Source organism: Phacochoerus africanus, chromosome 1 (genome assembly GCF_016906955.1).
Source record: "Phacochoerus africanus isolate WHEZ1 chromosome 1, ROS_Pafr_v1, whole genome shotgun sequence".
NCBI lineage: Eukaryota > Metazoa > Chordata > Mammalia > Artiodactyla > Suidae > Phacochoerus > Phacochoerus africanus.
In genome coordinates this window covers 260,684,137-260,699,408 of record NC_062544.1, presented here as the reverse complement: position 1 = coordinate 260,699,408, position 15,272 = coordinate 260,684,137, and the positions used below count along the sequence as shown (strand labels likewise).

Below are 15,272 nucleotides of genomic sequence, written 5' to 3'. Positions count from 1 at the left end.
CCCTGGGCTGTCTGTTGGTCTGACAGGACAGAAACCTGCTGGAATTCTGCAGCTCAAAAGAGGTGAAGGTGACAAGACATGTTTGAATAATAAAATGACTTGGACATATTCCTAACTCATATTTCACTAGCAATCATTATGAGGGACCCATCAGGACAATATCAGAGGAACAGGCTAAGATAAAAACAGATGTATAGGACAGAAAAATGTCAAAAGAACAGAAAGAGAAGACACTCATCCATCAAATAGGGCCAGTCCTGCATGAATCAGAGGCTAAGAAGCAGGCTAAACTATTAAAAAATTTAGCCAAGCCATCCTTTAAAAAGCATGAAAAGGAGTTCCCATCGTGGCACAGTGGTTAACGAATCCAACTAGGAACCATGAGGATGCGGGTTCGATCCCTGGCCTCGTTCAGTGCATTAAGGATCCAGTGTTGCCATGAGCTGTGGTGTAGCTCAGACATGGTTTAGATATGACTTTGCTGTGGCTGTGGTGCAGGCCAGCAGCTGCAGCTCTAATTCGACCCCTAACCTGGGAACTTCCATATACCACATGTGCAGCTCTGAAAGCAACAACAACAACAACAAAAAACCAAAAATGAAACAAAAAAAAGAAGGCATGAAAAATAATATGTATGTAATGGAACCTTAAAGGCACAGCCCACTAGAAAAAAAACGAGCAGAAATAAATATACAAGACCTAGAACATTTAAAAGCTGAGGAAAGAATATTTCATAGAGAGAATGATCTTCACTGGATGCTGGAACTCAGGTTTCAGAAGCATCAACAGATTCAGTTAAGCAATCTGACTGGGAGATTTACCAGATGAAACTAAGAAAGAAATTAACATGAAGAGAAGAAAGAAACTACTTAGAAGGCAGGTTTCACAGGGCTAACCAATCCCATACCAAAATGCAAGGCCAGAAACCATCATAGCACAAAACCTGTTATTAGAAAGAACTTATATTCAATGCAGCACTGAAGGCCAGCAAGCTGAAGCTCATGAGAAAAATGCAACTTAAGAGTTTTGGTGAATTAAAAAGAAAGGCACCTATGATCAAAGCTGTCAGCATCATAAAATTCCAAACATGTTAAGAAGGAAGAAGCTTTCAATACCACATTCTAAGACAGTTTCCAACAGTAGAAGTCTTTTCCCTCAGATAGTCTAGATTTAGCACCATAATTAGTCTCTTTAAAGATTTCTTCCAACTTAAGTTTACAAGTAGTTGTCTAAAACCAAGTGGCCCCTAAGACAGGCATCCTGGCAAGACTAAAACCATGACATTATCCAAAGCTTCTTCTACAGTCTTTAGCAACAATAACGAGTCTGGATTGCACTAGTTTCCAGGAATATTATAGCTAGACCAAAAGCTAAAGGGATGATATTTTGCCTTTGTTTCAAAATTTTAAAAGAGACCAACGTTAACCATGTGTCCTAATAATTCTCTGAAATCCAAAATTAAAGCACATGAGGTTCAACATTCAAAGGGCTGAAAGAACTAAACACATACAAGTGGAGAATCTAGGCTGCAGCTGCAGAACCCCCACTAAATTCAGGCACAGAAAAGACATGTCTGTAGTCAAGACTGAGCAAAACTACAAGCAACTTCTTTCTGTTAGACTGCAACCACAGGGCAAAAGAATCTGGCTTTTCAGTATAATTTGTTTGCATTTTACCTTAAAAGATCAAATGGATGTAATCTGGGAACTTATTTTTCCCCTGGGAATTTGAAAGCAAATGAGAGGAGATATATTAAATTTTAGAGGCATCTCTTAGTTGCTAACAATGTATAATAAGAATATTTGACTTTAGGAATTCCAGTCGTGGCGCAGCAGAAACAAATCTGACTAGGAACCATGAGGTTGCAGGTTGCAGGTTCAATTCCTGGCCTCGCTCAGTAAGGATCCAGCATAGCCGTGAGCTGTGGTGTAAGTCACAGATGCGGCTCAGATCTGCTGTGGCTGTGGCTATGGTGTAGGCTGGCAGCTGTAGCTCTGATTAGACCCCTAGCCTGGGAATCTCTGTATGCTGCGAGTGCAGCCTTAAAAAGCAAAAAAAAAAAAAAAAAAAAAGTTTTAATTTCATTGTAGATGTTATTATTACTATTACTGGAAAATGAGGCTGGTTATAATTTAAAAATGGAGGAAAAATGATGATAAATATAAGAAAGTAAATGACCTGTACCTGGACAACTATAAGACACTGACAAAAGAAACTGAAGACACAAACAAATGGAAAGACATGGTGCTCATGGATTGGAAGAATATTGTTAAAATGATCATACTATCCAAAGCAGTCTACCAATTCAATGTAATCCCTAAAAAAATATCAATGGCATGTTTCATAGAACTGGAACAAGTAATTCCGAAATTTGTATGGAAACAAAAAAGACCCCAAAGAGCCAAACAATATTAAGAAAGAATAGCAAAACCAAAGGCATCATGCATCCTGATTTCAAACTATACTACAAAGCTACAGTAATCATAACAGTATGGCACTGGCACAAAAACAGACACATAGATAAATGGAACAAAATAGAGAGCCCATAAATGAACCCATACTTTATATAGTCAATTAATCTACAACAAGGGAGTCAAGAATATACAACAGGGAAAAGACAAGTCTTTTCATAAATGGTGTTGGGAAAACTGGACAGCTACAGGCAAAAGAATGAAATTAAACCACTTCCTTACCCCATATACGAAAATAAACTCGAAATATCTTAAAGACTACCTGAAACCATAAAATTCCAAGAAGAAAACATAGGCAGTAAAAGTTTTCTGACATGGATTTCAACAATATTTTTTTGAAGATGTCACTTCAGGGAAGGGAAACAAAGTCAAAAAATAAAAACTGGGACTACATCAAACTAAAAAGCTTTTGCAAAGTAAAGAAGATTATCAACAAAATGAAAAGGCCACCTACTGAATGGGAGAATGTATTTGCAAATGTTATGTCTGGTAAGGGGTTAATATTCAAAATATATAAAGAATTCATACAACTCAATATCAAAATAAAAACCTTAATTAAAAAATGGGCATATGAGGAGTTCCCATCGTGGCTCAGTGGTTAATGAATCCAACTAGGAACCATGAGGTTGCTGGTTCGATCCCTGGCCTTGCTCAGTGGGTTAAGGATCTGGTGTTGCTGTGAGCGGTGGTGTAGGTCGCAGACGCGGCTCGGATCCTGCGTTGCTGTGGCTCTGGTGTAGGCCAGCGGCTACAGCTCTGATAGACCCTTAGCCTGGGAACCTCCATATGCTGCAGGAGAGGCCCTAGAAAAGGCAAAAAGACAAAAATAAAATAAAATAAAATAAAAAGAATGTGTGTGTGTGTGTGTGTGTGTGTGTGTGTGTGTGGAAAAAAAAAATGGGCATACGAGCTCAACAGACCGTCTTCTAAAAAAGATATACAATGGCCAAAAGACACATGAAACGATGCTCAACATCACTAATCATCAGAGAAACGCAAATCAAAACCAGTGAGATACCACCTCACACCTGTCAGAATAGTTATTATTAAAAAGACAACAAATACCAAGTATTGGTGAAAATTCAGAAAAAGAGAATCCTCATGCACTAGTGGTGGGAATACAAATTAGTGCAGTCACTATGGAAAACAGTATGCAGTTCCTCAAAAGGTTAAAAACAGAACTACAATATGATCCAGCAATTCCACTTCTGGATACCTATCCAAAGGAAAAAAAAACCACTAAGTGAAAAAGATACATGCATCCCTACGTTCACTGCAGCAGTACTCTGAATTGCCAAGATATGGAACTAACCTAAGTGCCGATGAATAGATACAGAAATATGTCATAAAAATGTACACTATGTAATATTACTCAGCCATAAAAAAGAATGAAATCTTGCTATTTGCAACAATATGGATAGACCTAGAGGTATTAGGCTAAGTGAAATAAGTCAAAGGCAAATATTGTACGATTTCACTTATACGTGGAATCTAAAAAACAAATGAACAAACACAACAAAACAGAAACAGTCACAGATATAGTGAACAAATAGATAGCTGCCAGTAGGGAAGGGGATGAGGGGAAGAGTGAAACAGGGGAGGAATATTAAGAGGTACAAAGTTCTAGTTACAAAGCAAATGAATCGCAGGGATGCACAGCGTACGGAATATAGTCATAACAATCGAGTATCTTTGTATGATGCCAAAGGGGGTCAAAAGATACAAACTTTTGGTTATAACTAAGCATTGAGGATGTTATGTACAAATGACTGATTAACTGCTGTATGTTAACACGAAATTTTAAGAGAATAAATTCTAAGCATCACAAGGAAAACATACTTTTCCTTTTTCTTATATTTCGTATTTATATGAGATAATGGATATTCACTAAACTTAATGTGGTAATCCTTCCATGATGTATGGAAGTCAAATAATTATGCTGTACACTTAAACTTACACAGTGCTGTCAGTCAATTATATCTCAGTAAAACTGGGAGAAAAAGAAATTTTAAAAAATTGAAAAAAGAGAAGGGAAAGAATTTTTAGCCTTCTATTTCTGTATTCTAGGTGCTAATTTAAATACTCCATCTTGTAGAATCACATCAGAACCTGTGGTGGAAAATTCTAAATGGTATATCAGCATTTCAAGAAGGTACACAAAGGAACCCATGGTTGATATTAGGAGAGTGGCTTCCTAAGAGTGGGAGAAGGACCAGCCTGAAAGTGTGTGAGTTTCTTCCCCTAACAAGGTTTGCCACATATTTTAAATTACCAGAGTTTTAGTAGTTCAGCCTAACAAGCACAAAATAAAAAGCTAGAGAACTCTGAGGAGAAATTTCATATCACTGTCCTCATGATTTTGTGCGAAAAGTCTTATCAGCCTTATTACTTCTGGCATCTTACCCCACCACTAACTCACTCTTCACGGAACATGTCTGTTCTAAGGTAAAGAACTGGGCATGTGGGATTAGCTTTTTCGGAGATCTCTTTTTAGGTTTTTCTTGCTAGATTCTGATCTTCTAGTGGACATCTAAAGCTAACCGGCATTTGTGGCCACAAATTCCAAAGAACTTGTCAATAATACCAAAAACATGTGGTTTCCATATGTTTATCTCAGTTCCTCATTTCTCTGTTGACAATGAATACATAGAGGGAAAAAAAAATGAGTGTTATTTATCAATGTCCTAAACCCCATCACTAAATTTCATGGTAACTTACGTCTCTTCTTCAGCTTTCATTTGGAAGGCATCTTCTAACCAATCTAATAATTTGTGTGTAAACTCACTCACGTCTTGCTGTGGGGGGAAAAAAAATCTTGTTGATATTTGAGCTTAAAATTAAAACAGTAACTACTGCCACACAAAACTTACATCCAGTCTTTTCAAATGTATAATTGACTCTTCACAAAGGTACCATATGAAACTTTTCACATCAAATGTAAGAAATATTTATAACTAGAGCATAAGATTAGCATTGAGAAAAATAAGCATTATATCAATAACCATATAACTGGATTTCATTTTTAGAGGGATAACACACACACACGTCTATATACACATATAGACACATACATATTATACACATATATTCGACTTTACTAATGAGATTTTTAAAAAGAATTATTATTGCCCAAAAGAACTCTGTAATGAATATTTATAAAATGAAGGATGCATATTACCAAAGAGTTCTGGTTTTTCTCTTCGAAGGAATATGTCCTGTTCAACAATTTATCTTTTCAATTCAACCGTTACGCACAACTTTCTAAGCCACATCCAATTCTACTGAGATGTCTGTTAACTTGGACAGATCAACTACTGACTCCCCAACTATGAAGTCCACCACCTCATGAACTTTAAACTGATTCTCCATTCAGAACAGGGCATACTTCATCTTTTTCCATCCCTTCCTATAGTCCTAGGTCAACTGACATAGATACACAGGAATAAGCTGCTATATACAGCAGAGACTCTACACAATATTCTGTGATAATCTATAGGGGAGAAGAATCTGAAGAAAAAGAATGGATGTCTCTATATGAATAACTAAATCACTCTGCTGTAGAGGAGAAATCATCACAACATTGTAAATCAACTACACTTCAATGAAACTTTGAAAAACAGACAACAAAAAAAAACAGGATAGGCAGTGGCAGTTATACTTTTAAACTACTATAAAATTCTTTCAATAATCTGAACTGGAACATAGCAAATAGGTTTACATAAAATCCGCATAAAGGGTGGGGTGGGGTGAGGGAATAAATCAATCATACTATAACCGCCCAAAGACAGATAAATAAGTGTAAGCAATTTGCCTTTATCAAAAAACGCCCAAGTATAAAACAAAAGTATTATCATGTATTTTCCCAGATAGAAGTCTTTTAAAGAGCATCTGGGCCAATCTTTAAAATGCTGAAACTAAAGTCTAGGAAGCTTAAATAAACTACTCCAAAGCCATGTAGTTAAAGACAACAAAACACAAAAAGACAGTTATAAACATCCATACCATCTGGAGTGAGTTAAGTTGATGCTTGTCAAAATATATGTTCACTAGGAACCTCAGAATGTGATCTTTTTCAGAAAAAGAGTTTTTGTAGATCTAAGTAAGGTAAGGACTTCAAGATGAGACCATCCTGGATAAAGAAGGCCCTAAATCCAGTGGTGGGTACTCTTATAAAGGGGAGGGAGCAGGGCAGGGAGAAGAAGACACATAGATACACAGAGGAAAAGGTCACGTAAAGATGAAGACAAAGTGGAACCACAAGCCAAGGAACAATAGGAGCCGCCAGCTGGTAGTGGGAAGGAAGGATTCTCCTTGAGAGCCACTGGAGGGAGCACAGCCCGGCCAACACCTTTACTGTGAATTTAAAGAACTATAAGAGAATCCTTGTTTATTGTTTTGAAATCATTAGGTCTGTGCTAATTTGGTCTGAGCTCTCTTAGCAAACAAATATAATACTTTAAAACAATTTTCCATACTTTTCTGTAACTTTACTTACCCTGCAAGGTTACTTGACAAGAAACAAAAAGGTTTCCTAGTTATTACAATACTCCTCAGAAGAAACCGTTGAGGGGGGAACTGAAAACCACTGAAAACCACCACAAATGTAAGCAAATTCTGATGTGACTACCTTTTTTTTTTATTATTTATATTTCCATTAAAGATGAATTAAAAAAAAAAAAGGCACAGGGAAGGCAGTGGAAGAGTCAGAAATCTTTTGGAACCCTCCTCTAAACACCCTCTCCACAAACCCATGTAACAGACAAATAGCAACTATTACAAAAACTATACTGCAAATGTAGCGGCTTTTTAAATCTCTTCTTAAGGATTGTCTTTATCTTCTGCCCATTACCTCACTGTCATCTTCTCCAACACTGTTGCTATTATTCTCTGCTACTCTGTTTGCTTCTCTTGTTTCCCTTCTTTAATTTCTGACTTCTCAAATTATATGTGAAAACACTGGTTTATTTATAGATATTGGCTATTTTTACAGGAAAACTTCCAAAATATTTTTTTAAGAAATCAACAACAAAAAAACCAACCAAATAGCACTCCATAGAGATTGGAAAATAAAAGCTACAATAACAAGTTAACGTCATTCAGAAACAAAGTTGATGTCATTCAGAAACCTTTTCTGAGTAAGTCAGGAAAACTCCTTCCTGCTAGCAAACACAGGCATATCAAGCGCATGGAAAGCAAACTGACACTAGGTCATCGCATCTTCATGAAGGTCTTTAATTATATATTTGTGAACAGTCTTAATTTAACCCACTGCCTTCACTTATTAATTTTAACATAAACTATGGTTCTGTTTATCATAATACTTTCAAGATTACTATCTCTTTTTTGTTTTTTGGTCTTTTTAGGGCCCCACCCTCGGCTTATGGAGGTTACCAGGCTAGGGGTTGAATTGAAGCTACAGCTGCCAGCCTACAGAACTACCACAGCAACTCGGGATCCAAGCTGCCTCTGTGACCTACACCACAGCTCAAGGCAATGCTGGATTCTTAACCCACTGAGCAAGGCCAGGGATCAAACCTGAGTTCTCAGGGATGCTAGTCAGATTTGTTTCCACTGAGCTACGACGGGAACTCCAAGATTACTATTTCTTAATTTAAAAGTAATTCTTCCAAATAAACAATGTTTTAAATGGCTCCAGCTCGTTTTTATAAAAATAAATAATCACATCTTCAACTGGCATTTGTAGTTATAAAAACTGTATCAGGAATGATCTGATTAAATGAAATACAAATAGTTAAACAGATGAGGTAACAAAGCTACCTGCTGGGAGTCATTTGATTTGAAAGCATCCTTGAGAATTTCAACTGCTCTTGATGGATCAACGTATTTCCTCTTAGTACCAACAAGAAGTGCAAACAGATACCGAAGCTCACGCATAAAAGGCAAATTCCGATGCTCCTATGGGAAAAAAAGAAAAATTCCTTAAGTGAAGATAAAATCTTTATTGGTGAACAGATAACTCATTCTAAAATTAACAGAAATTTAACTAATATAGATTAGGGATGAATCCAGCACTCCTATATCATAAATAAAAAGATATCATCTAGGAGACTGAAAGGAGTCAAGCACAGAAACAGCAGAGGACCTAACCTAAGCTCACAATTTTAGCATAAATGCCACATATTCATAGCAAATCATGTCATTACCCAGCCAAGAATATCCTCCTCACTCAAGTCTGTTTATTATAATCCTTTCCATTCAGCAAAGCCCAGCTGCTGCTGAGGACTGCAATTAACAAGAGCCAACATTCAGTGAGTGCTAACTATGTGCCAGGCACTGTTTAAGCACTTTGCCTCAATAAACCCATTTAAGCAAAAGTCCCTCCTCCTCCATGAAGCCTCCCTAGAAGCCCCTTCAAGTCCATGATCCTTTCAAACTCCACACCTACTGAAATTAATATCTTCTACTCAACAACGAATCACTAGCTGCCACTGTTGTGTGATAATCTTAATTACCAAACTAATATTAGTCTCTTAAGTAATTAACTAGATCCTAGATCCTAATATTAGACTAATGCATCATCTTTCTGGTGTTTCTTGGAGAACTCACTTTTGTTTCTCAAACTTTTAAGTTTCTCAAAGACAAGAACATCTAAATCTCTCTCAAAATTTTGCTACACAAAGTAGGCAATCAATTGCTACCGGTTGATTAAACCAAACCTTCCAGAAGAAATATTTTAAATGAGAAGAAAATTTAAGGATGTAATTCTCATGCCCAAGTAAAACACAATACAGTAACAAATCAAACAAGCAGTTTTTACTAAGGTTAGATCAAGTAATTTTAACAGGTAAAGCTTATATACGCTATTTAAATATCAGAAGCATTTTCCAAGTTTGCACTCTCAATATTATAAAACTGTAGGATGCATTTCTCTGTGTGTATAGTTAGTTATTGCCCAGAATAATGTAATCAATTCATATAGAAACAGTTGCTCCCAGAATGCATTAAAAAGAAGTTTTAAGAAATAGGTTTAAGAATATAGAATTATCATAAGATTTAGCCATCCCACTCCTGGGTATATATCTGTACAAAACTAAAATTCAAAAAGATACATGCACCCCTATGTTCACTCCAGCACTATTCACCACAACCAAGACATGGAATCAACCTAAATGTCCATCCACAGATGAATGGATTAAGAAGATATGGCACATACATACAATGGAATACCACTCAGCCATAAAAAAAGAACACGGTAATGCCATCTGAAGTAACATGGATGCAATTAGAGATTATTATACTAAGTGAAGTCAGAAAGAGAAAGACAAATAATGATATCACTTCTATGTAGAATCTATAATATAGCACAAATGAACAAACTCACAGGCACAGAGAACAGACTTGCGGTTGCCAAAGGGGAGGGAGGAGAGAGTGGGATGGACAGGGAATTTGGGGTTAGTAGATACAAACTATAACATTTAGAATGAATAAGCAAGGAGGTTCTACTGTATAGCACAGGGAACTATATCCAATCTCTTGGGATAGACCACGATGGAAGATAATATAAGAAAAGGAATGTGTGTGTGTGTGTGTGTGTGTGTGTGTGTGTGTGTATATATATATATATATATATATATATATATATATATATATGTATGTATGACTGGGTCACTTGCTGTACAGCAGAAATTGGTTGGTACAACACTGTAAATCAACTATAATTTTTTTAAATGTAAAAAAAAAAGAAATAGGTGTAAGGGAGTAAAACTAATTTCAAATATTTGATCTAGAAAATACTACCTATTACAGCAACCAGAAAGAACATTAAGTCTAACATAAAAATTCAGTTAGGAGTTCCCTGTGGCACAGAAGGTTAAGAATCCAGTATGGTCACTGCAGCAACTCAGGTCGCTGCTGTGACACAGGTTTGGTCCCTGACCCAGGAACCTGCATGTGCCCCAGGTATGGCCAAAACAAAACAAAAAAAATTTTTTAAAGCTAAGTTACAGAAAGCATGGATTTTACTAGTATAATAAATCTCATCATCAATGATAAAAGTTAAACGCAAAAGTTTTAAATGAGATAGAAAACTAATCTATGATTTTTCTGTAGTACTTACTACTCTCCAACAATTGCCCTATATAAGTAGTTTTAAAGAGTGTAAATAAATACTAAAAATTTTAATCCACAAAATAACTTTCAGAAATATTGTCAATTTCTTGCAATCAATATCTTCAGCTATCACAACATCTAAGGCAATGAACTTTTTTTGATACATTCTTTGCTAAGTGGCAAGGATGAAATAAATGACTTTTGAAAATTAAGTGAAATCCTGCTGAGAAGCAAATGTGAAAAGTTAAATATTTTAATATAATAAAAGCATTTTTACACTCAGCTAATTCCTGTGGCTAGAAAAATCTTCAATGTCTAAAGGCAAAGATAGTGAATGCTGTTCAAACCAGCTATTGCATTTGGCTAAATTATGAAAATACCACCACACATAGAAACTACTCAAACAAAATTCTTTATCTTTTTTTGAAAACAGATTTATCAAAATATAACTAATTTATAATATACTGTACCCTAGAGAGTACACAATTTTATGGGCATCACATCTAACACACGTATACATCCATGAATACATCATCACAACCTAGATAACGTACCCATCCATCACCCCCAAAAGTTTCTTCATCTTTTACTCCTGTCTCCAATCATTCCTCAGCAACCATCTTTTTTGTAGAAACTTATATAAATCAAATCATACTCTAGGTACTCATCTTAGCCTGCTTTATTGCAATCGGCATCATTATTTTGAGCTTCATCCACGTGACTATGTACATTAATAATTCATTCCACTTTATTGCTGAGTGGTATTTTATTGTGTGGACAGAACACAACTTATTTATCCATTAACCTGTTCCATCACTGTGGATATTGTTGTTACCTGGCTTTGTGTGGACATATGCTTTCATTTCTCTTAAGTAAGGAACTGATGGGAAATGGCTAGGCTATACGTATGGTAGAAGTTTTTAAGAAACAAGCAAACTGTTTTTCTAAGGCCTACTATTTTATATTCTCACTGGCAGTATAATAAGAATTGTAGGTTCACATTCTAAAACACCTAGATATGGGCTATATTTTTAACTTCATTTCTTCTAATCTAGCACCTCTAGATTTAATTTGCATTTGCCTTGATAACTAGTAAGGTTGAGCCATCTTTTCATTTAGTTATTTACAATCTGCGTATCTTTTTTAGTGATGAAATCTGTTGGGATATTTCTTTCCAGTAGAGTAATAGGATATTTGTCTTATTATTGAGTTGTACAAATTCTGCATCCATTTTAGATACAATTCTTTTGTCTGATACATGCTTTGCTAATATTTTCTCCCAATCTATGGTTTGCCTTTTCAGTTTCTGTGAATTTTTCAGAGATGATACATTTTTCATTTTGATGAAGTCCAATTTATCATTTTTGTATGATTTGTGCTTTTTTATTGTCCTACTTAAGAAATCTTTTCTTGGAGCTCCCATTGTGGCACAGTGGAAATGAATCCGACTAGGAACCATGAGGTTGCAGCTTTGACACCTGGCTTCACTCAGTGGGTTAAGGATCTGGCCTTGCTGTGATCTGTGGCGTAGGTCGCAGACGCTGCTCGGATCGGATCGTGCGTGGCTGTGGCTGTGGCTGTGGCGTAGGCCAGTAGCTACAGCTCCAGTTCGATCCCTAGCCTGGGAACCTCCATAAGCCACGAGTGTGGCCCAAAAAAGAAATCTTTCTTAACTCAGAAACTTAAAATTTTTCCTGTGTTTTCTCCAAGAATTTTTATAGTTTTAATTCTTTGTTTTAGGTCTATAATCCACTGCAAATTACTTTTTCATGTAAAATATCCTGTAATGGTTGAGGATTGTTTTTCTTGCTATGACATCATTAATTTAAAAGATTTTCTTTTGACCACTGAATTGTTTGGGCAACTTTTATAAAAACCAATTCGCCCTATATGTGTTACTCTATTTCTGGGCTCTCTATTCTATTTTATTGATCTATATGATTACCTTTTCACTAATAACACAGTATCTTAATCATTGTAGCCTGATAACTTCTCCAACATTGTCATTCTTTTTAAAACTGCTATGGCATCTACATCCTTTAATTTTCCATATAATTTTTACTAACAATTTTTTAATTCCTATGAAAAAGCCTGCTGCAATATAACTGGATTGCACTGATTCTACACATTAAACTAGGGACAATTCTCCTCTTAACAATATTGTATCTCCTTATCTATGAACATAGTATACCTCTTTAATTACCTCAGCATTGTTTTATAGTCTTCTATATATATATCTTTCATCTACCCTACATCTAATACCCCATATTTATGCTATTTAATTTTTAAATTTAAATTCACAATTGTGTCGCTAGTATTAAATATGATCGATTTTTGTATGTTTGCTTCACATCACATAATGTTGCTAAACTCATCTCTTGAATCTACCATCTCCTATTTCTTTGGTAGCATATTTAGGATTTTCTAAATAAACAATCAAGTCATATACACAAAAAGACAGCTCTGTTTCTTCCCTTCCAATCTGCATGCCTATTTCTTCTTCCTGCCTTATAGCACTGGTTAAGAACTCCAGTCTAATGTTTAACAGACAAGCGATGAGGACTGACATCCTTGTTTGCTCCTGATCTCTGAGGAAAAGGATTCACTCTTTCACCATGAAGTATTATATTAGTTATAGGTTTTTCATAAATGAGCTTTATCAAGATAAAAGTTTCTTTTTATTCCTAGTTTTTGAGACATCCTGCAATAGATGTTAGTTTCAGTTAAATTCTTTCTCTTTATCTATTAAAAAGTCATGTGGTTTTTCTTCTAATCTATAAACATGGTGAATTATACTGATTTTTTTAATCATTCCTGGACAAACCCACTTGAATCAGTCCTGGATAAACCCCTTGCCAATGAGGTATTATCCTTTATGTGTACTACAGTTTTCAACTTGCCAAAAATCTGACAAGTTTTTTGCTTCAATTATTGATGAGGAATATTGGTCTGTAGTTTCTTTTGCTTGAAATATATTTTTCTACTTTTGGTTTCAGTGTACTGCTTGTTTCATAGAATAAATCAAGACTTTTTTCTTGAAATTTCTAAGAAAACATGTAGAGAACTGGTATTATATCTTCCTTAAATGTTTGGTAAAACTCACCAGTAAACTACACTGCTATTTTTTTTATTTTTGGTTTTTGGTGGGTAGGTTCTTAACTAAAAATTCAATTTATTTAATATAATATACAGGTATTGAGGTTATCAAAGTCTTTTTCTTTTGTTTATAATATTTTACTATTTTATTTTATTGTGTACAGAATATGCAGTGATATGCCCTTCTTTCATTCTTTATATTGGTAATTTGTTTCTGCTTTCTTTCTTCTTGCTCAATCTACCTATTTTCTTAAAATTAATTTTAAGAAATCAATTTTTTCTCTATTGTTCTATTGTAGTTCTATTAATTTTTCTCTGTTTTCCTGATGTCTATTTCATTGATTTGTGCTCTTTGTTATTTCCTTTCTACTTTCAAATTAATGAGTTTTTTGCTGTACAGCAGAAATTGACAGAACATTGTAAGCTGACTATAATAAATTCTTTTTTAAAATTAATGAGTTTTTTCTAATTTCTTTATACAAGATGATGCCACTAATTTGAAACAATTTTTCATTTCTAATATGGTATTTAGTTTATATATTTTTCACTAGCCAATGGCTAATTGTATCCCTATACTTTTGATACATTATATTTAATTTTTATTCCATTTACAATATTCAGAAATTGTATTTCTGATTTGTTCTTTGTCCCTGGGGTTACTTAGAGGAGCAAATAATTTCCAACTACCGGGAGAATTTTTTATATATCCTGTGTTGTTAATTTCTAACTTAATTTCATTATAGTTGGCAAACATACTTTGTATGCTTTGAACCCTTGACAATTTTGCTGAAATTTGTAAACCCAGTCTCTGTTATATGATTATGGCTAGAGACAGAAATTCCAGAATGCCTTTTTTTATTACAAAATTCACAATTCCCTCAGGCATTTGATAAGTAATACAGTGAAGTACTGATCTAAATTCATTCCCTTTTCATATATGCTTTTCACTTCCGAGTAAAGCGGGGAATATATGGTTTATTTGAAAATACTCACCCTAAATCAAAACTTTAGATAATATAACCTTATGATTAATAAGGTTTTGGCTATTAAAATGGTGATTACCTCTAAATATTATAAGCATATGCCTCTTTGTTCTCTCAACATTTAATATATATTTTGCCATAAATCTATGAATTTTTATTACAGAAGAGAATATGTGTGGGAACAGGGAAGGCTAAGATATTTAAAATGAAAGTTTATATTTCTAGTAACCTCACAATTCTAGACATTAAAATTAAAAATAGTACAAATAAATATGGGTGTATAAAATTAGCTTCAACTGTAGAAGCAGTAAAAACTAAGTCTATCTAAAATGCAAACTGATTGAGAAAACTCCATTTCTTTGTCGCACTCAATAGGTATGTAATATTTGCTACAACTTTAAATCACTGATAAAAAAAACCCTACTCAGCAATGCATTCAAATGACATTCCTGTGATTTTATCAAAGTGAACCCTAAGGATATTCAGTAAACATTACATGAGTTTGGCAGAAATTCATTATTTAATAGTGACTAAGGTCACAATGACACCTTTTTAAAACCTGTGTTTTTTATCACTTCAGTAGAACTGAATCGTACCACCATTTCGTGGCTGATAACCACCTATGTATCCCACACGTTTGCCTCAAAGATGT

At 34.8% G+C, this 15,272-nt stretch overlaps 1 protein-coding gene across 2 annotated transcripts in view; it reads right to left on the bottom strand.

The window, feature by feature from the left end:
* Positions 1-15,272, bottom strand: part of USP25 (ubiquitin specific peptidase 25) — a 135,703-nt gene that overhangs the window by 62,547 nt on the left and 57,884 nt on the right. For both annotated transcript variants that reach the window (XM_047794688.1, XM_047794697.1), the window contains exons 7-8: positions 8,250-8,387; positions 5,190-5,266 (exon numbers count right to left, since the gene is read on the bottom strand). In XM_047794688.1, coding sequence (XP_047650644.1) covers positions 5,190-5,266; positions 8,250-8,387 — 215 coding nt within the window. The remainder of the gene's footprint in view (positions 1-5,189; positions 5,267-8,249; positions 8,388-15,272) is intronic.